The sequence below is a fragment of the Ascidiella aspersa genome, chromosome 3 (assembly GCF_963924565.1).
Source record: "Ascidiella aspersa chromosome 3, kaAscAspe10.2, whole genome shotgun sequence".
Classification (NCBI taxonomy): Eukaryota; Metazoa; Chordata; class Ascidiacea; order Phlebobranchia; family Ascidiidae; genus Ascidiella; species Ascidiella aspersa.
Genome location: NC_139449.1, coordinates 2930207 through 2952809, shown reverse-complemented (window position 1 = coordinate 2952809; position 22603 = coordinate 2930207). Strand labels below are relative to the sequence as shown.

Genomic DNA, 22603 nt, shown 5'->3' with positions numbered 1-22603 from the left:
GGAGGAAGAAGTCCAACATGGAGTCTCTCCGGACCTATTGCTTCAAAGACAAGGGGAGTGATGTAGCGTTTGCGCTCCATATTGTTACCGGCTTGAAACCCCGGCCAACCAAATGAAGCAGGCTGGCCGGTTGTGACGTCGTCACACCAGCCTCTGTGAATTCATCAAATTGACAGTTTATTGCCTGATCGTGTTTTCGTCGTTTGTCCGAGTTTCCTCTTTTTCGATGCGTCGCCGAACCGCATTGTCACGATATTTAATTACCGCCAGCTGGAATGCTGTATATAAGGGATTTCATTTTATACCAAAAATAACAGTCTTGCATACTGTTCATTGTGGAGTCCAGATCGCGTACGTTATACGGAGGTAATTATTGTATGTATGTATCGTAAGTATCTGTGTAAGTACTGATGGTCGTTTGTTTAATTGCAATAAATATTCTATCATTGTGCTTAAAACCCACACTGGTGTTTAGCAAGCCAGCCAGAAGCCGGCAAGCAACACAACCTTTCTGTACTTAACTGGCGACCAACTGAGTATATCGAAACGCCAACACATAAATATATTTACACTTCGCATGACGGAAACAGGTTGCGTGTCATAGCACGAAAAACATTTTTTAGGGCAGCGGAAATGTGTTTCATTACATAACGGCGCGTTTTGCTGGGAATGTTTTGGTTACGTTTCTTACGAGCGACAAAATAACGGTAAATTTCCATTACGTCATGGCGATAAAAGACAGGTTTTATGTGAAAACAAACAGGGTAAAAATATGCAATACGATAAATTCCAAATTATCCACTAATCATTACTTATGACGCTACAGACTTAAGTTTTAGTGAAATAAGCAAAACACCTATCGCTGGGTGTATCGCAATTCCAACAAACTTTCATAAAATGTCGCAAGAAAAAGTTTGATAACCACAAGTTTAAGCTAAGGCAAAGAGATTTAAACAAACTCTCTTTGGTTGAGGACAGATGTTTGACTTCAAACGAATTACAATCGATCAACATAGAAATCTTATAGTGTCAACGAAAATAAAATTTTGTTACAATCTGCAAACAAATAAATAAATGAAAGATAAACCACTATTATTATTTGTATTGTTTGTTTAGCTGTTATAGCTTCCTTTAAGAACTGTAAATTTACGTTCCCGGTGACAAATGACAATACTTTTTTCGAATTTTATTAGGACTTTAAGTTGTACTACGGGTTCAGGATAACTAAAATAGTAATAAAACTTAGTTTACGTAACGTTTAAAGGAAACTGCAACATTTTGGTTTGTACCTGGAAATTTTATTGTTGCTTGCTTGGGGCATTAAAATAAATTGCGTCGCTGGTCTAGAATCCTACTAACCCTAAGTCAGTAACCCAAACAATGTGCGGTGCGGTATTTGTAAACCGATTTTTTGGTAATTTTTAAGTACCTAACTGAAGAAGCGCCGAAGTATGTGTGCACACCTCAATAGGCCAGTCTGAAAAGTTTGGTAGATCTCGACGAGATTTCTGAGGTGCACAGCCGAAAAAATCCGGGTGACGGGGTGCAACAAAGTTAAAAAGAATGCCCCTAATTTCATGTTTTTGCACTCTGTATTGCATACATTGTACGTTTGTCGCTCAAGCGTTTTACATATTTGGGGTGCAGTACAGATTTGGTTGAAAAAACTCGTGGATGCACTTGTCACACTTTCCACAATGTCAATAAGTAGATTGCGTGCTTAAATTTTGAAAAAAGCTCAATTGTGGTAGGATTTCCGGCGCTCTTTCACTTATGTACGTGAAAAGTTATGCAAAAAACAAAACAAAATAATACCGCATACCACAACGCATATTGTTAGGGTGCGGGTTAGCGTTTGGGTGTGGTTGGGTCAAGTAATATTATGTTTATTATTAATAATAACTTGACCCACCCTCAACCAAACGCTAACCCGCACCCTAAAACCCAAACAATATGTGTTGTGGTATGCGGCATTTAAAGAAAGTTTTTTTTTTATTAATTTTTACGTACAATAGTGAAAGAGCGCCGGATTTCCCACCTTTGTATTTCATGGCACTTCACAACAAAATCTAAGTGTACAGCGCAGAAAATTGCGTGATACAGGTGTGCATTATGTTTTAATTTTGCACACCTGCATGCCTTAAATTTTGGCACTGCACACTTATCTTGGCGTGATGTGCCATGAATTGCAAACTGCAGTCCTGATACTTACAAATAGTTCGCATTTTTTTACAAATTTGGTTGTATCTGTGCACACCAATTTGTTTCAAGTAGAAAAGTGTGTACCTGTCTCAGGATGCAGGCTGGTTACAATAGAGGCGGCCAGTAAATTTGACTATTTTTATATTTTTTTACAGTTTTCTTTGTGTAACTATGGCTAATATTGACAGTGGATTAGCTGTGACGTTTAACAGAAGTTCCGACCTTATGAATTCACTGGATACCAGCACGATTGATCTGCAATTGGATGACAGCAGCAAACATACCGAAGGTAATGGATTTTATTGGTGCATTGAAATAGGCACACTGGTGGAAAAACACTTTTCTTTGTGTGGAAAATACCTTTTTTAAATGGAAATGCAATTCCATTGTGTTAAATTCACAACAATTTAATAAATTCTTGTAGAATACAATGAGCCCTGTATAGCTTTTGTTGCAAAACACAACCTATTCAAATGCTGTTTTTTTTTTAATTAACAGCAATTTGTTAAGGAATTAGTGTATTTTTACATTGATAGTTTATGTTTTGTGTGCCACATATAGTTAAACATTAAATGTTTGAAAGGCAAGCACGTTAGATACAAAACATAATCTCATTATCAATAAACCTTAACGTTAACCCTATATTTCAGTTTATGGCCTTACGGACACTGTTTAACAGAATGATAAATCAAAAAATAATTACAAATTTCTAGTGTTTTTCATGAATGTGTATGAACTGATGATTATTAAGTAGCCACAGCTCTTTATTTTCAGCATTTATGTCAATTTTCTTATTTGTTGACACTCCAGTTATGTCTTTTGATTTTTTCTTTTTAATGTTTTGGTCATAATAATCCATTCCAAAGACGTTGATTTCGTCGCAAATATGTATCGCAAAAACCACAGCGATGAACTTGGCAGAAGGATATTGACCGAGTGAACGCAACCATCTTGTTTGGATGTATCTAGTTGCATTAAAATAAGCATAAAATATAAGGTTTTAAAATTTATTTCAAATCTAGTCGTGTGACAAGTTTAGAACTGATTTTGAAGTGGTGTGAATTTTTTCTCACAGTCATGTATGCGTATATACCAATTTTACAATTGATTACATACTTTCTTTATAACTGTATTTCGATAAATTTCCACAATGCTACTAGTGTTTATTTAGACAAAATAAACAGCTAGAGATTCAGAAATCGATGTTCCTATCATTGCATGTTATAATATGGTTGAAATTACCTGATAAAATTTGGGTTAATAATCACGATTTTTGAGGTGTCCCATTGCAGTTGCTTACTGTTTGTCATACTGGTGTGTTGCAGTCTTTTTCCAGTCAAACTATTTTCTAGCCATTCAACATCCAGTGGTTTAAATGGAATGAAAACGGCAGTTTTACCTGAAATGAAAAAAAATAATTAACCAGTCCGTGTTAAAAAAAAAAGTGTATTTAAAGTATATATGAGTTCCTAAATAAGAAATAAAATTCTGTGCAAATAGTTTGTCAGCCAAGTGTCCTGATAATTTTATACCCATTTACACAGGGCTGTCTTGGAGCCTTTAATCTTTAATTGACTTTAATTGCGAAGTCTAAGTAAATTTATTTTATGCTCAAATCACTTAAGATTTTTGCAGAGTTCCGCAGTAAACAAATTTTAAACTATGTGTTATTGTGTTTGCCATGCCATTTATACTGTTTTATTTTCTAATTATATTTAAAATTGGTCGAATAATCCAAATCCAGGTCTTTTAAGTAGTATAAATTTTATTTAAAATGTATTTTTTTCCTAATTAAAAAAGTATTCTTTAATTTAAAAAAAAAGAAGTGTCTTTGAATTTTTTCATAAAATTTGTGGCAATCTTATAATACCTAGCCGTATCACTGCAAAAGCATTCAAGAAGTTTTTAGCTTGTGTGTAATCCAAATTAAGGTCTTTAGTATTAGATCAATTTTCTTGAAAAAATTAAAATGTCTTTGAATTTATTCCATATAGTGTGACATTGTGTAGCAACCTTATTACACCACCTAACAATACCACTGCAAAAAGCTTGATATTTCTAGCTTGTGTGCCTTTCAACAAAAGTAACCCTTCTATCTGCATTACAGATTTCTAAAGAGTTTATCCCAGTACTGTTCCTGGTATGTTGCTACGGTGACCGTAACCAATGCTGTTAGTGCTAATTTAATTTGCTGTGTTGCTTTGCAGTAACCTGGTAATGATTTCTTGCATGTTGGTGACCTAACCCTGCTTAATTGCTGTAGCGTTATTCTTTTTCAGTTGGCAAAAGTGGCTTAAACATTCCTTAAATTGAAACAGAGATTTTTTAAGTTTAAACCAATTTTTTTTCTAGTAATCCACCCAGTGTTAAATACCCAAACTTTCATGCTTGAATGTCAAAGCACTGGTATGTAGATGGTTTACCAACTTTTTTTTACTAATCAAACTTCTAACAAATTAGCATGGATCGTTTGTTTTTACTAATATAAAGAGATATTAATTTATTTCTACTAATCTTGTTTGAAACCTTCTGGCATGTTTTCTTCTGTCGTTTCGGGGTATGTGAATTGGTGGGTGGTTTTTGATCCAATATCCGATTCTTCATAACCTCCGACAACTCGATTGGTTCGCATCACAAAATCATGGGAATCAATAATCTGCCAAAATAATTCAAACTTTTGGTTTTTGGCCTGAAGCATTCGATTTATTTTTCCTAATTAACAGTTTTATTTTGTGGATAATTTTCTTATCAGCGCATTTGTTGCTAATTTCTGAGGAAATTTAAATAAACAACATTTAGATGGTGGTGTCATGGATTATTTTGAAAACCGATTTGTCGCTGGTTGCATTTTCTTAATTTTAACTGTTCACTTGAAAAGTAAAAACTTGTTCGGTCATAAGGTTATAAATCAATAACACACCATTTAGTGAGCAAACTGGCAAGAGAACTAATTGGATTTTATCAAAGATTTTTTAAAAGCTGGTAAAGTTAAATTTATTGCTGTGAAAGAATTGTGTCAAACCATTTGTCTGAAAGACTCAAGTCAAGTCATTTACTGTCTGATAAACTTAAGTCGAGTCATTTTGGAAAAACGACTTATGTCACATTTTTTTGCAAAAACGACTTCTGTAACAATTATTATACCTTTTACCTTTCCAAAGTTGGTTCCCTTTAATTGTGAATGTTCCCCGATCACAGCGCATTTCCTACAATCCTCCAGTTTATCTGTCTCAGCTCTTCGCAACACATTCCATTTTGGCACTCCGAGCTCAAACAGTTTCTTTACTGCACCTATAGAGTCGATTTCACTCTCCCCCTGCCACCAGTCATGTGTGTCAGAATTGATACCAATATTCGCTTCAGTCCATTGTAGTTCAACCTCAGGGTCATACCTAGCCATTAGCCATCTTTTGTTTGCTAATTGGCCCGGTTTTTGCCTACATTTTTTCTCCACTTTCTCTTGTGTTCTAATTTGCCCGAGGCTAATAACTTTTTTCTGCTTTTTTTCAACATGCGCAGAGTTGTGCATTTCAGGCAGTTGCCTTTGGCTTGCAAGTTCTTCGGTTGGTTTAATGTGCGACATTAGCTTTGAAGTGCTCCATATTAGCAGGACAGTGTAGACAACAAGGACAAAAAAGACAAAGCATATTCTGATAATACGTTTCGTGTGAATTTTGAGAACCATACTTAGTATGACAATGTACAGCAGTTTAGCTTTAGTGCAACAAAAAAGTACCTTTTCTGCAATAAAATGACGTGTTGAGCACCAATTTTATGCCATACAAATACCAGCCAAGCTTACTATAATTTTTTTTCAATTAATTGACATACAGAAGTCTAGTTATATAAGACTGCTGGCAAAAGTCCTGCAATTAAATATAGTGTTTAGCACCAAATTGTATACTGCACCAAGCTTACAATAAAATTTTTCTAGTTTTTATGTGAATTATTAAAATCATTCTTGGTATGAACGATTTATAGTGGTCTAACTATAGTGCTACTAAAAAAGTAACTTTTCTGCAATAAACTATAGTGTTTAGCACCAATATCATACAAGCTTACAATAAACCTATTTTTCATGTGAATTATTAAAATCTTCTTGGTATGAACAATGCACAGTGGTCTAACTATAGTGCAACAAAAAAGTACCTTTTCTGCAATAAAATGACGTGTTGAGCACCAATTTTATGCCATACAAATACCAGCCAAGCTTACTATAATTTTTTTTCAGTTTGTGTAAATGTTAAGAATCATACTGGGTATGAACGATATACAGCAGTCTACCTATATTGTGTTACAAACTAACTTTTCTGCAACTAAACACAATGTTCATCACCAATTTTATACCACAGAAGTACCATGGAAGCTTACAATATAAATTTCCTTGTTTTCTGTGAATATTTTAGACTTGGTTTAAATGATGTACAACAGCCCAGCTATAGTGCTGCAAGCAAAACTACCCTTTCTGCTATAAAATAAAGTATTTAACACTAATTTTGTACCACTACAAATACCAGCCAAGCTTACAATAAAATTTCCTCAATTAATTGACATACAGAAGTCTAGTTATATAAGACTGCTGGCAAAAGTCCTGCAATTAAATATAGTGTTTAGCACCAAATTGTATACTGCACCAAGCTTACAATAAAATTTTTCTAGTTTTTATGTGAATTATTAAAATCATTCTTGGTATGAACGATTTATAGTGGTCTAACTATAGTGCTACTAAAAAAGTAACTTTTCTGCAATAAACTATAGTGTTTAGCACCAATATCATACAAGCTTACAATAAACCTATTTTTCATGTGAATTATTAAAATCTTCTTGGTATGAACAATGCACAGTGGTCTAACTATAGTGCTACAAGAAAAAGTAACTTTTCTGCAATAAAATCTAATGTTTAGCACCAATTTTATACCGTACAACAACCTTACAAGCTTACAATAAAGATTTCCTAAAGTTATAACCTTTCTACAACTTAGTTGCAGCATGCCACATTTTTATGCAGTGAAAGCATCTCTAGTTGTATTGTCTGCCGGTCTGCAAACAGCATTATTTGCCAGGTTTAAACATGCATTCAGTTCGGCAGTTTGTTAAATCACCTGTTTGTTTGCAATGTGTCAACAAAATAGCATTGCATGTCTAGATAGTTTGACAGAAAAGGCAGTTAAAGAATGCAAACAGCACACCTTTTTCTGGTATTCAGTTTAATGTGCATTGAACATACCACAAAGTTGTTACAAGGTTATAAACTATTTGGTGTCTTTCAGCAATAATTAAAAATAAAATTGTGAAATCTATTAGAGATAGTCTGATATATCGGCCGATATTCCACTTCTACTAATATTTCAGCATCAGTAATTTTTGACCGATATTTTTGCCAATATTTTACTATAAAGAGTTTATATATTTTTTCGTTGAAAAATACAAACTCGGAATTTGTGCGTTTATTTCAGTTTCATAGCTTATACTAAACATAGTTTTGGTTTACTGTCTTTCACATTGTGCACAGTTAATATGCAATATAGATAAATTCTAAAATTTGAAAGGTAGATATATATACTGAATTTGATTTGAATTTTACATTGAATTAGTTAAAGTTAGTACTATATCTCAAGTATTATGCAAAAAATATGGTTATCACTTTCGTTATGATAAAATGATATTGGTCGATCTCTATAATATACCCAGTAATTAAGTTTTATTTTTTTATTTTAACTAACACAACGTCTGTCTTTTATGAGCTTGTAAAAGTTTTTTTTATGTTTAATCAAGGTAATATTGTTTCACAAATGTGCACAAATTGGTTTAATTTATGTTTAATTTTCCCAATTGCATGTTATGTGGTTGGGATGCAATTGTACCTGTATATAATTAAAAAAAATACAATATGTGTTTGCACATAATTAGCTTGTAAATTTGTTATGCTAATAGGTATGTGTATTATAGTAATTGCTGTAGTGTGTTGTACCTTATCTTAACTTTTCAATTGGGATTGGATTCTTTTATCTTTATGCACTAAGGTGGTTATGATAAGATGTATTATATTTAAAAGTAGCATGTGTAGCAACTTAGCCAAACTCTATAAGCAAAAATCTTGTAACTTATCGATTATGTTTTTTTCTTTTTAATGAGCGTTGGACCTAATTAAAAAATGTAGGTTTGTCAGTATTTCTGCATTAACCCGTTATCTAGAACAGCGATTCCCAAACTTTTCTAAAAATTTTGCCTGGTTGGCCCGTTGCAATTATTTTGATATTTCGCGGCCCTATAAAAATTAAACGTTCTTGTAGTACACTACCACAGTCATGATTCTTTCTAATGTAACAACTTTCTAACTAATGCGACAAATTCGCTGATAGAAGGTAGTACAGCATAATAGATGCTTTATGATGTCACAAGAAACATCATAAAACATGTATATGATCGAATAATAAAGCATTACTAAAGACAATAAGACATAATAAGAATATCAAAGTCCATACAGAAGTAGGTAGCATTTTGAATGTTTTGAATAAGTCTTTATTCATTTTCAACTTTGGCATCGGATATCAGGTTCCAGTCCATTATTAGCGCACATCACTATTTTGAATACTGGAACTTAACTCTTGCAGTATCCTGTACAATGGTAAATGTAATCGCTACATACTTAACGAGCCTTGTTCTCTAGATAGCGCAGTGCTTGCAGTGACCAGTGATCCACTCACCAATAGTCCGTCACACTCGTCAACGTTAAGTTCGGACGCAGCTTCGTCGAGTAACATTCTCATTATGCCGACCACCCTCGAAGAAAGCTCACCTTTGAGAGAAACAAGCTCGGATCCATTTAAGAGACCGAGGTAATTGAAATTCAAATTGTATTGTTTGTTTTTTATAAAAAAAATTCAACCAAATAATAAATATTCCCGTTTTTTATCAAAATTTTTCTTTTTTTGTCGCATGAAATATTCTGGCTTCATGCATAAGGTTAAAAATATGTTTCTAGTTGCACATTGAGTAGAACCAAGTACAATTAAAATTGTATTCTTGTTTTTTTTATTTTTTACTCTTTTTTTGCTAAATGAAAGATTCTGGCTTCATGCAAATGGTTAAAAACACAAAGGTGCTGGTTGATGATTTGTATAAGTGATTGAAATTAAGTAGAAAAGAGGCCTATTTAATTGTAATAAATTTTTTTTTAACTGTTTTGTAGTGTTTAATGCCGTATGTCTAAAGTTTTTAGCTGCTGTGCTTGTATTCTAAATACAATTTTCCATTTACTTTCAGATGGCTAAGGTACACAGATGGCCTCTGCATGATTATCACCACAATGGTTGTTGCCGCCGTTGCAGTCACAGTTGCCCTTGTAATCCACATAAGCACAGGAGCACAACAGGTAAGCTGCTGGCGTTACGGCACCTTTCACAAATGTAACCACAAAAGTATTTTCACCAAATAAAGTTTTCGTTTTTGTGAGAGGTTAATAAAATATAAATGCACAAACTTATACAAAAACTCTTCCCTTGTTAGATCTCCTTCAATATAAAGGTGTTTAAACTAGCACAATGAAACAAGCAGTGGTGCTATTGTTGTTTCTCGACACGCCCCCTTTAAACCTCTGTAGTTGCTTGGTAGAGGAACTGTCTAAAAATGACATAGAGGTAGTGCAGTGTTTCTCAACCTTTATGACCAGCAGAGACCCTCAGAAATAACAAATAGTTTGCGACACCCCTACAAGATTTTTGGGTAACTCACTAGAATGTCGCAATAAACGGAACTGGAACAGCACACATCAACTCTACACAACATAGGAAGTTATAATTGAATTTGTTCCACTCTAATCATTACAAAAAAGATTCCTAAAGATTTTCGAATAGCATTAGAATTGGCACCCTGGTTAAGAACCACTGAGGTAGTGTGTTCAAACCTCACCACAGGCTAGTTTTATGAACAAGATGTAGCAGGCAAATGTGCGAATTGTTGTTTCTCTACTTGCTTCCCTCAAATCGATAGAAAACTTTGTTCTATGTTTCACTAGGTTTTATTTATTGTTTGATTGCTATATGTGTATTTTGTTGCCGAGTTGCAAGTTGTTTGCCCTGCTCAAGATTTTCTGTATATGTTATCCCAACGTCCACAACTGCTATAAAGCATGCAATGAATAAGTAAGGTGACTAACTCCACCCACTATAACATCAGTCTGTTTTTTTAGTCACACCTATTTTATGGAGCACAAATAATACACAAATCCCATAGAAAACTTACAATCAATTTTTGATTAACATTTTTAGTACGCTGGTGGAAATTAGATCATTTAGAAAATATTAAACCTGAATTTTGGTTTAAAAAACATTTCATAGCGAAAATATTTTTCCTATTCCCGATAAAGGATATTTTCAAAGAGATCAATCAGAAATTGTTTTTGATTTATTGTTTATTGCATTTTTTTTTATTTTGAAAAACAAAAAACATTGCATTCACTTTGATTTGTTTATCATCTAAATCTTGTAAAAGGAAATTGTTATATACTTATATAAATGATTATGAGTATTATGTGTTTATATTAATTCTTAACAATTTGTTTTGATTTTCTCTTTCTATCATTACAAAATATTAAATTGGAGTAAATCTCCTTTTTTAACATTATGTACTTGGAACAACTCAGCTTATAGATCAACCACATTCTCTACTCCAGTTAAACTTTGCGATGTATTATTTAGATTGTACCACACGGTGGGGTCATTTCCAACAATGGCAACTGTTCGGAGCTCGGCAAAGAGATGCTTCGCTCGAGTGAATCTTCCACGGCTGATGCGGCCATCTTCACGGCACTTTGCTTGTGCGTTGCCCACCCCCATGCTGCAAGTATTGGAGGGTAAGTGTGAAGTTAAACCAGTGGAACAAGTAATAAGTTGGGGTAGGGATTAGTTTTGGGTGAAGATGTTTGTCTGTATTTAAGTTTTTTGGGTTTAAGTAAGTGTCATTCTATGTCTAACTACAACCTCCAGCCATTATATCTTAAGAGTTACTCAAGACATTTAAAATGCTACCTACTTTTGTATGGACTTTGATATTCATTCTGCGTCTAATGACACCTCCAGCCATTTTATCGTAAGATTTATTCGAAACGTTCAAAAAATGTCACCCACAGGCTGCAAGTATTGGCGGGTAAGTGTGGAGCTAAACTAGTTGTTGATCTTTTCAGAGCCAAAGCCTTTAAAAGAACTTGTTTTATTTCATTTACCTTAAAGATAGTTAACAACAGCTAAACGTCCTGATAATTGCATTAAGAAAAGTTGATACAGATACACACTTTTCAGGCTAACATGCAAACTGTCTTTTGTTTTTTCAATATTTTGTGTACAATTTTGTTTATTTATTTTCAGAGGTGGATTTTCGCTTGTACACAACCAAAGGGTCGCAGAGAATGCGACGCACTTGTACAATTTCCGCGAGATTGGTCCCTCCTCTTTAAGCAACGCTAGTTTAATAAGTTCTCGCTTTGTGGGGAAAAACACATCGCAAATTGACCCAAAAGACTCAATTGCGGTTCCAGGATTAATCAAGGGGCTGTTTCTGATCCATCAGCATCATGGAAAGTATGAAATACTAGGAGATTTTACTTACATATAATTTTTAACCTATGCAGTTGAAATAAGACAGTGTTTCTCAACCAATGAGTTACGACCAAAAATTATATGGTCGTTTAATTTGGTTTGTTTGCCAATTGCTCTTGGCTAGAATTCTCCTAAATTTTAAAGAATTAATATAAAAGACTTGTTTAATGAATTCTTCCAAATTTTTAAATGTTAATTAAATTCAAACTTATTCATTTAACTAAAGTTTGTATCAGACCTGGTGATGCTGGATTTGGCGTTAATGCAGTATTTTGTGTTTTTATCTAAATTTGTTTAGATCTTTTTCACCACTTCCATTCTTCCTGGATCTTATTAATTGCAATGTATTATACATTGTTTACTTAAAATTTCAGTAAATAGAATTTGGTCGCCCTAACTTCTTGTTATTTCTACATTTAGATTGTTGCGAAAAAGGTTTGGGAAACACTACACATACCCGTTATGAATATACTAAACATTTTTTGTAATTTATTATAAAGAACTTAAAAATGTGTGAATATTGTTTTTATTTGGTCTAGATCAGGGGTCACTAAACTTTTTTTTTACAAAAGGACCATGATATAACTGTAAAGCCTAACAACCGTGAGCTGGTAATATTACACTTTATGTCAAACTATAAAATATTAATAATTGTTTTTATCAATATTAGTGGGCTTTATCAAATTGTCATTTGGTAAAATATAACTTAAGGATGTATAATTAAACACACATAACTAAAGGATTTATAAATTAAACCCACCAATTTTATTATTATTTATTAGTAAAACAAAATGCGTAAACCTATTAATATTTCTGGGATACTGAAAGTTTTTTGGCCTTTCTTCAAAAATTAAATTGTTTTTTTTATCTGTATTTTATTACTTTTTCTTTATTAGGGCATTTAAGACCCTGCCCTACAGTAATTTTACTAAGTTAACCTAATATTAAGGTTTTACCTAAACACCTCAATCAATTTCCAGGATGAAATGGAATAAAATAGTTGAGATGGCTGTCAAGCTTGCCAAGGATGGCATGTCGGTTTCATCTGATCTTGCCACTGCCATTGACAAGCTGAGTCTTGCCAACCTGCCAGAAGCTTTACTGTCACTTGTCACTAATGCCGGTGGCAGTAAGTTACAAAAAGGCGACATTTTGAAACAACCAGCGCTGGCAAAAACATTACAGGTTTGTCTTTGTGTCTTTATAACAGGGGTTCTTAAACTTTTTTTTTTCCTGAAACTTTTTCATTTTTCTTTCAAACCTGTATCTGTTCTTTTTTGAAATATGGTAATTTTAAATCTATTTTTGAAAAACAGTTCAATATGTTATAATCAGGATGTTATTTAATTTCTATAATTAGCGATTGCCGTTCTTTCGAAAACCAACACAATCCCGTTTGACTTTCTTTTATCGCTGTTTTTAGAAAATCGCGGACTCAGGAGATGCATTTTATAGTGGGGAGCTATCACAACAGTTCGCTTCCCAACTTGGATCGAGTATCACTGCAAAGGATTTGAAGGACTACAATGTAATCGACACCTACAACGTTGATGAAGTAACTTATAGAGGTGACTTTTTGTTTTTCATACTTTCACCGATTTGCAAATATTTTGGACTTTGTAATAAAAGTCAATCATTTCATAGTTAGCCATTTATCCTTATAAAATGGCTGATTTTAATTACGATAGAAAAAAATGACTGATTTTAATTACGATAGAAAAAAAAGTATGTTTTCAAATTCAATGATCCTACCAAAGTTGCGTCAGTGTTTCTCGGTCCATGAGTCGCGGCCCAAAATTGTTTTAAAGTTTAATTTGGTTAGGTGGCCGACTGCAGTAGTGTTGTATGGTTAGATTTATAGAGATTGGTTCTGATCAAGATTTCTACAAAATTCGGAAAAAAATACGGACACAATACGAAGACTAAGCTCAAATCAAATAAGCTGAATTTATTTATAGTAGTTTCTTCTGTTTTATTCACTTTAAAGTTCTGTAAAAACAATTTGGTCGCCAAAGCCTTGCTTTTATACCTTTTACGCTTGAGTTTTTGAGTCGGCGTTAAAGCTTAAGAAACACTGGTTTAAGTGAAAGAATGTTTGTAGATATGAAGATTGTTACCGGACCACATCCGTCATTTGGCCCAGTGTTACATTCCGTGATGGGAACCATGGCCTTCTACAATCAAACCATCTCGACTGAACAAGACGCATTTCTTCAGGTAAAGACTGTTTTTCTAAACTTTTCTATATAAGAATATATAAATTACTCTTAACATTTCAAAATGTAAGTGTGTGTTTTTAATACTTTTTTCATTATGACACAAAATATATTACGCAAAAATGCAACCAGTGTAATAGTATATTTGTCTGAAATTTGCGAAGTACTGTTTTCCTATGGTCCAAATTCAAATATTATTTTTCTTTATTTTTCTTCAGATAACGGTTGAAGGTTTTAGGATGATAGACGAAGTAAAAATATTAAAACCCTTATAGAAGTGGATAACATTTAAACATTTCGAATAAATCTTTGTTCATTTTCAAACATTGAAAATTAATTAATAGATATTCAAAACGCATAAAAATGCTACCTACTTCTGTATGGGCCTTGTCATATTCATTCTACGTCTAACTACAACATGCAAACATTATCTTAAGATTTTTTGTAAACGTTCACAAATGCTTTCTACTTCTGTATGAGCTTTGATATTCATTCTACGCCTAACTACAACCTCCAGGAGTTATCCTAAAATTTCCATTAAAAATACAGTTTATAAATGGGGCATAAAAACCTGGACTTCTAGTGTGTTCGTCTTTTTAGCGTGTTCTTTCCAAAATTAGCGTAAGATCACCAGAAATAACCCGATTTCTTTTTAGTCGCACAGGCTTGCCGAGGCGCTTAAATACGGATTCTCCCGTATCGGACAGAACTCTTCACGGTGGAATATCACCTCCACGCAAAGGTAATACAACATACAACAGCAAAAAGGTCTTTCCAATTTGGAGTTTGTCAAATCAATAGGAGGGCCAGAAATCAATGGCTGTTACTTTCTGTCCAAATCGATTCTATAATTGATTAGCAGTGGTATACCTGAGCTTTTATTCACTATACACTTGAGTATAGGAATGTCCGATTATATCGGATCGTAGCCGATACACGATACCAAGTGTTAGTATCGGTACTCGTCCGATAATATCGGATTGTAGCCGATACTCGATGCCAAGTGGTAGTATCGGTACTCGTCCGATAATATCGGATCGTAGCCGATACCCGATGCCAAGTGGGAGTATCGGTACTCGTCCGATAATATCGGATCGTAGCCGATACCCGATGCCAAGTGGTAGTATCGGTACTCGTCCGATAATATCGGATCGTAGCCGATACCCGATGCCAAGTGGTAGTATCGATACTCGTCCGATAATATCGGATCGTAGCCGATACCCGATGCCAAGTGGTAGTATCGGTACTCGTCCGATAATATCGGACCGTAGCCGATACCCGATGCCAAGTGGTAGTATCGGTGCTCGTCCGATAATATCGGATCGTAGCCGATACCCGATGCCAAGTGGTAATATCGGTACTCGTCCGATAATATCGGATCGTAGCCGATACCCGATGCCAAGTGGTAGTATCGGTACTCGTCCGATAATATCGGATCGTAGCCGATACCCGATGCCAAGTGGTAATATCGGTACTCGTCCGATAATATCGGATCGTAGCCGATACCCGATGCCAAGTGGTAGTATCGGTACTCGTCCGATAACATCGGATCGGCACCTATACACATTGTCAAGCTGTAGTATCGGTACTTGTCCAAAACTGGGTTGGTATGGGTGCCGATCCGATACTACATTAATATAGGAATTTCCGCCATGATTTGCGATACAACACAAAGTTTTTTACCTTGAAAGTTGACTTCATTTACAAATAATAGCTTAACAACTGTAGGTAACTAAACTTTTCAAGATAAAGCTAATGGTTACGTCATAACTTGTAGAAAATCCGTTTTGCAGTTTCAATTTACTGTATTTTGCCTATTTGAGCATAGTTATAACGTAATTTGGTATCAGATTGAATCACGATACTTTTTGTCCATAATATCGGAATCAGTGTTGGGATTAAATATCTGTATCAGACATCCCTACACTTAAGTGTACATTATATACCAGTTTTAGAGCAGCTATTACCACAGGCTAAATTGTACGAAAATCTTAAATAGGCCGAATGATTTCCCTTTTTTTTTTTAATTTTTTTTTTGATTTTTGAATAATTTATTTATTTATTTTGTAATTTTTACTTATTTTGTGAATTTTTATTGTTGATCTTGCTTTATAAAACATAATCCGTTGCAATATTTTTGAATAGGCCGAATGATTTCCTTTTTTTTTTAATTTTTTTTTTGATTTTTGAATAATTTATTTATTTATTTTGTAATTTTTACTTATTTTGTGAATTTTTATTGTTGATCTTGCTTTATAAAACATAATCCGTTGCAATATTTTTGAATAGGCCGAATGATTTCCTTTTTTTTTTATTTTTTTTTTTTTTTTTGAATAATTTATTTATTTTACTTATTTTGTGAATTTTTATTGTTGATCTTGCTTTATAAAACATAATCCGTTGCAATATTTTTGCAGCGTCGGGGCCCAGACAGCTTCGCGTATCAACGACAGCCAATCTTTCCCTTTAAACCACTACTTGGAAGGAACACAACCTGTACAAGTCGCTTCACGTGGTCAACAGTTCGTGTCGGTCGTTGGCTCAGATGGATTCGTCATCAGCATTACGATGTAGGCCTTTTAATTCTTAACTGGCAGACGTTTTTGAGTTTTGCTTACGTTGTTCAAGTGATTTGGTGACTTTTTATACGTTGCCCAGTGTTGTAGTGACTTCATTGGCTTGACTGAGGTGCACTTAAGTCACTGCTTTCAAATGACCTAACTTGACTTAAGTCGGTCTTTTTCAGACCTATTTTTTGAAATTTTGGATAACTGATCTTAGTTGGACTTTTATCTAAAGTTTTGCACGTTAAACAATTGTATTGTTATATATTGCGAGGGGACGTGGCCATGGCCCCAAAAACTGTATTTTTGCCTATTTTATCTACGTAAATGCGAAAAAATTAAGTACGTAGATTCGAAAAAAAATTTGTTATCTTTGAAATTTGCGTTATGCCTCCCACCAAACAAAATGTATCCGCGTCTGACATCCAAGTCTTTTTAAATTGTGTATCTTTTATGTATTTAGGTCGCTTGGGTTTAGTTTCGGCTCGAAGCAGATGTCGATGGGTGTTGTTCTCAACGACGCAGTTCTCGATTTCAACTGGCAAGGAAAGAATACACAAGTCGATACCGCAACATTAAAAGAACCTCAGGTTAGTGGTTGTCTGTTGTAGGGCCAGATTGTAGTTGGTACCTAAAAACATATTTGGTATGTTTTTTTTGGGGGGGGTTTTGTTGTTTGATGTATTTTGTAATTTTTGTTTATTTTTGAATAATTTTGGAATTTTTTTTTGATTTTTTATTGCTTTTTTTTATTATTATTTTTTCATTACTTGTTTGTTTTTGTTGAATTTGGTTAATCGTTGCGGTAGTTTTGCATCATAAGTGGGTAAGTAAGATCTGACGCCCCCATGGGTGAATTGCTTTGTATTATCACCCTTGTTGTTACGTGGATGCGAGCCCAGTTAATATTTGATAAAGAGAATTGTCGTTGTTTGACTGGTCGTTGCATGAATTTTTTTTTTGTAAGAACCCCTTTTCTTTTTTTTAACGATGGCTTTGTCAAATTCTTTAAATTTCTTTAGAACAACCTTATTTCTGGCGGCAAGCAGCCCTTATCTTCGCTCGTTCCTGTCATTATTATACCTCAGAAGTCCAAATGTGGCCACTACGTGGTGCCAGGGAGCTGGCCTGGATACATTTCCGTTTCGGGCAAGTAGATTTTCTTTGTGCTAAAGTTGGTGAAAATAGTTTTCTAATTAAGGATAGCCATGATAATATTGCAGCGAATCTATAGCTTTTAGGGATAGTGGTTAAACATTATATCTTATAGCTGTCCGTAATATCTATTTCAGAACTGCTATGTTTGGTAACAATGCTAAAGATACAGGTAGTTGTAGTTTTGGGTTGGGGCAGTTGTTCCCAACCGGGGTGGCAAGACGCTTGTTCGGTATTCCGAAATCTATTATTTTAAAGTCACTTTTCTGTCAACAATATCGTTTTCTACTTTCATACTTATCGGTGTAGTATGTGGTAAAGACTATATGCTCTATACAACATTTGAACTTATTTTATTACGTACAATGCAGCCACTGTCCAGTACATTCTGGACAAGGGCCAGGGTGCCAGTTACACCGACAGTGTGAAGCGATATCGCACCCATCAGCAGCTAGTTCCATACCCTGTGCAACTTGAAGGTAAGAGTTATGTGGTTTCATTGTCTTTACTCGTGCGCCTTTCCTGTTTTCACCGTTTTTTTTTTTATATAACTCTGTCCCGATGAAGGTTATACAAAAGTTTGTCAACTTAAAAATACATTTTGTCAACAGTGCCCAGTGTTGTAAACAAGTCATTTTGAAATAACTAAAGTCCAAGTAAAGTCTTTTGCAACAATAACAAGTCAAGTACCAGTCCAAGTCTTTATGAGAGAAAGTCAATTTAAAGTCATGTCAATTACATCAAAGTGAACTGCTAAACTATTAAAATTGGTAAACTCGTCCGATTATGAGCAACAAATTCACTAAAAAAACACACAAACGCAATATACAGCGATAAAAATGTTTATTGTGCAAAACTTGAGATAAATTTAATGAAAAACACTTAATTTACTCCCAAGTTATTTAACAAAATGACTTAAGTCAAGTCAAGTCATTTTGGTCAAAGGACTTAAGTCAAGTCAAGTCATTTGAAAACAGTGACTAAAGTGCACTTAAGTCAAGTCAATGACTTAAAGTCATTTTAACACTGACAGTGCCACTCGCGAAGTAACTCAGTCAGCACACATACGGTGTTTGGGTTTCTTGGTGGAGCACTGTTAAATAATTCCAAATGAAGTTCCACTTTTTTTCGAATGCGTCAGCCGGCAAGGGTGCCATCGTCCGTTATCGACTTACTGTATCTCTAAGTCTTCAGAGCTTAGTTGAGAGAGCAACTTCTCATAGTGTAATAATTATGAGTTCGAATCTCACCATAATCGGTTTTCCGACTGGTCGTAATTAGTCTTGTAACGCTGTATCCGGATAGCAGTCAGACGTATGACTATTCTATTCATGGGCCGTTGTCGTATTTGTCCTAATAATAAAACGGTAGTATCACCTGGCACTGTTAAAAGACTAGTCAAAATCTCTTACTTTGAACTAATAAAACACTGTGATTCAAAAGCTGGTCAATTATAAGAGCTACTTTATCTTTCCACAGATCCATTATGTATGCGGTTTTTCAATACTATAAATCTCCGTATTTTTTACCACGGCTGCGGAGTCGGTTGAAAACGACTAGAGTCCAAATCCGCCTCCGGCCAAATGTTTGATTTCGTCGAGTCCCGAGTGCGGTTCCGACTCTACAACCTGTAGTTCATCCATTTACGTAACGAAATAAGGCGGATATTCAGCAATCCACTTATAGGGTCGTCCTATTAATAATCCACCCACAACATGGCTTGAAAAATTTCTCTTGGCTCTTACACCTTTTACAGTTTGGGCAATATGAGTTTCGAATTTTGTACTGCGCATGCGCACGTCGGAATCAGAACTGGGGTAGTTTTACGAATTATTACTCGAGTCCCAAATGTGCGACTTAGACCCTGCAGCCTGCAGCCCGTGTTTGCATCGGGTGCAAAAGATTTCTGAAGATAAAAAAATACCAAGACGAATATTTCTGTTTAATTGTGATTGTCAATTCCTGATTTTCATGTTCGCTATATTTGGCTGGAAAGATTTCGGTCTAAGTTTAATGGAAATGTAATCGGGACAAGTGCTCCGTCATAACTAAAAAGTTTAATCGTCACGACTACGTACGTTGGTTAAGCACTTGACCGCACGTAAGCGTCGGGCCAAAGCATACGCCCAGGTTCTGAATGGTCCTGTAACCTATATACCAATCGTTTTGAGGTTAAGTCAACTATTCGCCCTGGTCTCTCGCAAATACAGATGTATAACCATTATATTGCGTCACCAGCTTCGGCGCCCGAAGGTCTGATGACGTATCTTCGTCAACTCGGCCACGAAGTGACGTCACTCAACGGTACATTGGGCGAAGTGGATTTGCTCGAGTGGACATCGACGGGGGTAACTGCGGTGGCTGACCCTAGGGGTCCAAATGACGTGGGGGCGACGTTTTAACCTCTGTTTGATTCGTAAATTAAACTGTAGTCACATTGTCGTACTTTTTATTTACGCAATATAGATCTAATTAAATATTTATCTCGCGTCCGACGTTGGCGTTTTTCGTGTTTTTGTCCTTTTTTTTGTTTTTACTTTATTTTAGTTTTAGTAAACTTGAGCAAGCTTTAAATCAAGGATGCTTTAAGGGTGTAACTATATAGCTTTACATTGTCCTTCTTTTTTTAATTACACAATATCTAATTATCCACTCTCGCGTTCGACGTATGGCATTTTTCGTGTTTTTTGTCATTTTTTGTTTTTATTCTGTTTTAGGTTTAGTAAACTTGAGCAAGCTTTAAATCTAGGACGCTTTAGGGGTGTAATTATATAGCTTTTAGTTTTTCCAAGCATTTTACGTATTTAGGTAAATTGATAGATTTATTTTCCCTGCGTTACTTGTTAGAAGCCTGAAGCAGTCTCGGTTATGAAATAGCGAACACGTGCTAATTGAAAACATAAAATTCGTTTAAAAGGTTTAATTAAATCCGGTTGATAACTCTAAACATAATTAAACTGGAGCAAAGTTTTAAATCCAGGACGGTTTAGGGATGTTATTGCATTGCTTCTGTTTTCAAGAGCATTTTATGTTTTTTAGGTGAATAAGTATATTTATTTTCCCGTGTAAAATTCTGCTGCGCCGCTGAACGCAACGCGTTCTTGTTAAAAACTAACTGAAACAAACCTGTGTTGAAATAGCGAATACGTGCGTTTATTTGAACCAAAATTCGTATAAAAGTGTTTAATTTAAGTTCATCACTCCAACTCAGGGGCCACCAAGTCCAACGGGGTATAATTTTTTAAACACGTTTTTTAAAACTGTTTTACCGGAAATGTTTATCGGATACGAAACCAAGCTTAATTATGATAGACTATTAAGTTAAACTACATTTTTTAAAGCTTGCAATGTTTTGTTACATCCTTTTTTATAGTTTTTCCGTTTTAATAAGTCCATATAGCCCAACACTAATTAATTGTCTGACCATTCATGAAAAAAAATATGGGACCCCTGATAAACAAGTTGCATAATAGCGGTCTACTGTTCGGCACGAGCGTTTCTACAAAAATTTCAGCACACTTAAACACTTTATTCATATTTAAACCTTCTCACCGCGATTTTCATTTTGAAGTCCGCATTTTCATTCTGCTATTTCCCTTGTCTTTGGCATATTTTCACAGTTTTCAAGTAACTTTCGTGCTTTGTACGAGTCAAGATTCCACCCACATATATTTCACCCAGATTCAAATATACCTATTCTATGCGAAACGATATAATACAGTTACTTATGCACTATACGGAGTCCGGTAATTAGTTATCGTGCAATAATTTTTCCGTGCGTTTTATGTTGTTTTTAGTTTTGCTAAAATACTTCGGACTTGCATGTTGTAATTTTCAATTATCGTTTGGAATAGTCTGACCAAGCAATGTTCGTACATATGGCGATTAGTTTTTTTTCACGTTTTTTTCACGAAATTAACGGCGACACAATTTTGGGGTCGCATCCCATGGGTTGGGAAACACTAACACAAATGTTTAGGAAAAACAGCTTTTTTTTCTTTACCTTTAGTTACTTCACACTTAAAATTGATTTGTTTTACGCCTATGATGAGGCATTTCCACAGCGGAGTTTTTTGTGTGAAATGTTTTTTAGTTGTTTTCGTGTTGCCTTGTTAGCGGCGATATTACTGATTTATTTTCTGCCCGGCCGTCCCTAATTTTGCTACAAGCGCCTGCGGGTCTTATTGCCCGAAACTGATTGTTACACTTTGTGACGTCACAGTCTGATTGTTAACATGATACAGTTAGCTTATCGCCTTTATTTTATTTAAGTATTTTTTCCTCGGAAAATTTTCATAAAAGAAGCCTAAATATTTTCTGTCCTTTTAAATACCAGCAAACGAAAACACGGTATTTCGGTCATATTAAATTTAAAGCATTCCATTTACAAGCTATTTCACTGCCAATATACAATCCACTTTTACTTTAAGCGAATATATTTGTCCGAATTAGCAAATTCCAGTCATAGCACTTTCATATTAAGATTTAATTCACAATGCTATCATCTTTCATGCGCTGAAGTGTTGAAATTTAGCAAGCCACAAGTTTATCTCGTTGCGTTGTTTTTGCACACTTTATTCACCGTCAACCTTATTTGCACTTGCTCGCAACCTTTCAAGTTTAGTTTACCTATATTCCAGTACTTTGTTTTAGGAAGACATTTTTTATAACCACAACACAAATTAAATTAAACAATGTTATTTTAAATGGATTAATACCTGTAAACTTGCTATGGCCGAGGTTGTGAATTCGAACCTCATCGCAAATTTGTTTTTTAGCCTAGTCTTGCTTGTTCTACTTTCTAACAGGTATGCCTACAGTTCTCGGCGATTTAATATTCAGAATTGTTATCTATTTGGCGTATGTATTC

At 34.6% G+C, this 22603-nt stretch overlaps 2 protein-coding genes across 3 annotated transcripts; one reads left to right on the top strand and one right to left on the bottom strand.

Moving 5' to 3' along the window:
* Window positions 1–2356: 2356 nt before the first annotated feature.
* On the top strand, window positions 2357–22082 carry LOC146158100 (glutathione hydrolase 7-like). Of its 2 annotated transcripts, XM_083384092.1 has the most exons (15): window positions 2357–2491; window positions 4310–4342; window positions 8873–9041; window positions 9469–9577; window positions 10902–11056; window positions 11568–11780; window positions 12779–12983; window positions 13222–13366; window positions 13900–14015; window positions 14671–14756; window positions 16432–16584; window positions 17042–17168; window positions 17601–17727; window positions 18105–18212; window positions 19972–22082. In XM_083384092.1, exons 3-15 carry the CDS (start codon window positions 8974–8976, stop codon window positions 20133–20135), a joined length of 1776 nt encoding a protein of 591 aa, XP_083240218.1. In that variant the 5' UTR covers window positions 2357–2491; window positions 4310–4342; window positions 8873–8973; the 3' UTR covers window positions 20136–22082. The 2 variants fall into 2 exon arrangements, with proteins under 2 accessions (XP_083240218.1, XP_083240217.1); XM_083384091.1 differs by lacking the exon at window positions 4310–4342 and having other exon boundaries at window positions 2364–2491.
* Window positions 2795–5887, bottom strand: LOC146158101 (CMP-N-acetylneuraminate-beta-galactosamide-alpha-2,3-sialyltransferase 1-like). Its single transcript, XM_083383512.1, has 4 exons — window positions 5354–5887; window positions 4729–4858; window positions 3445–3601; window positions 2795–3167 (listed from the first exon to the last, which is right to left on the bottom strand). Exons 1-4 carry the CDS (start codon window positions 5885–5887, stop codon window positions 2912–2914), a joined length of 1077 nt encoding a protein of 358 aa, XP_083239638.1. The 3' UTR covers window positions 2795–2911.
* Window positions 22083–22603: the final 521 nt, after the last annotated feature.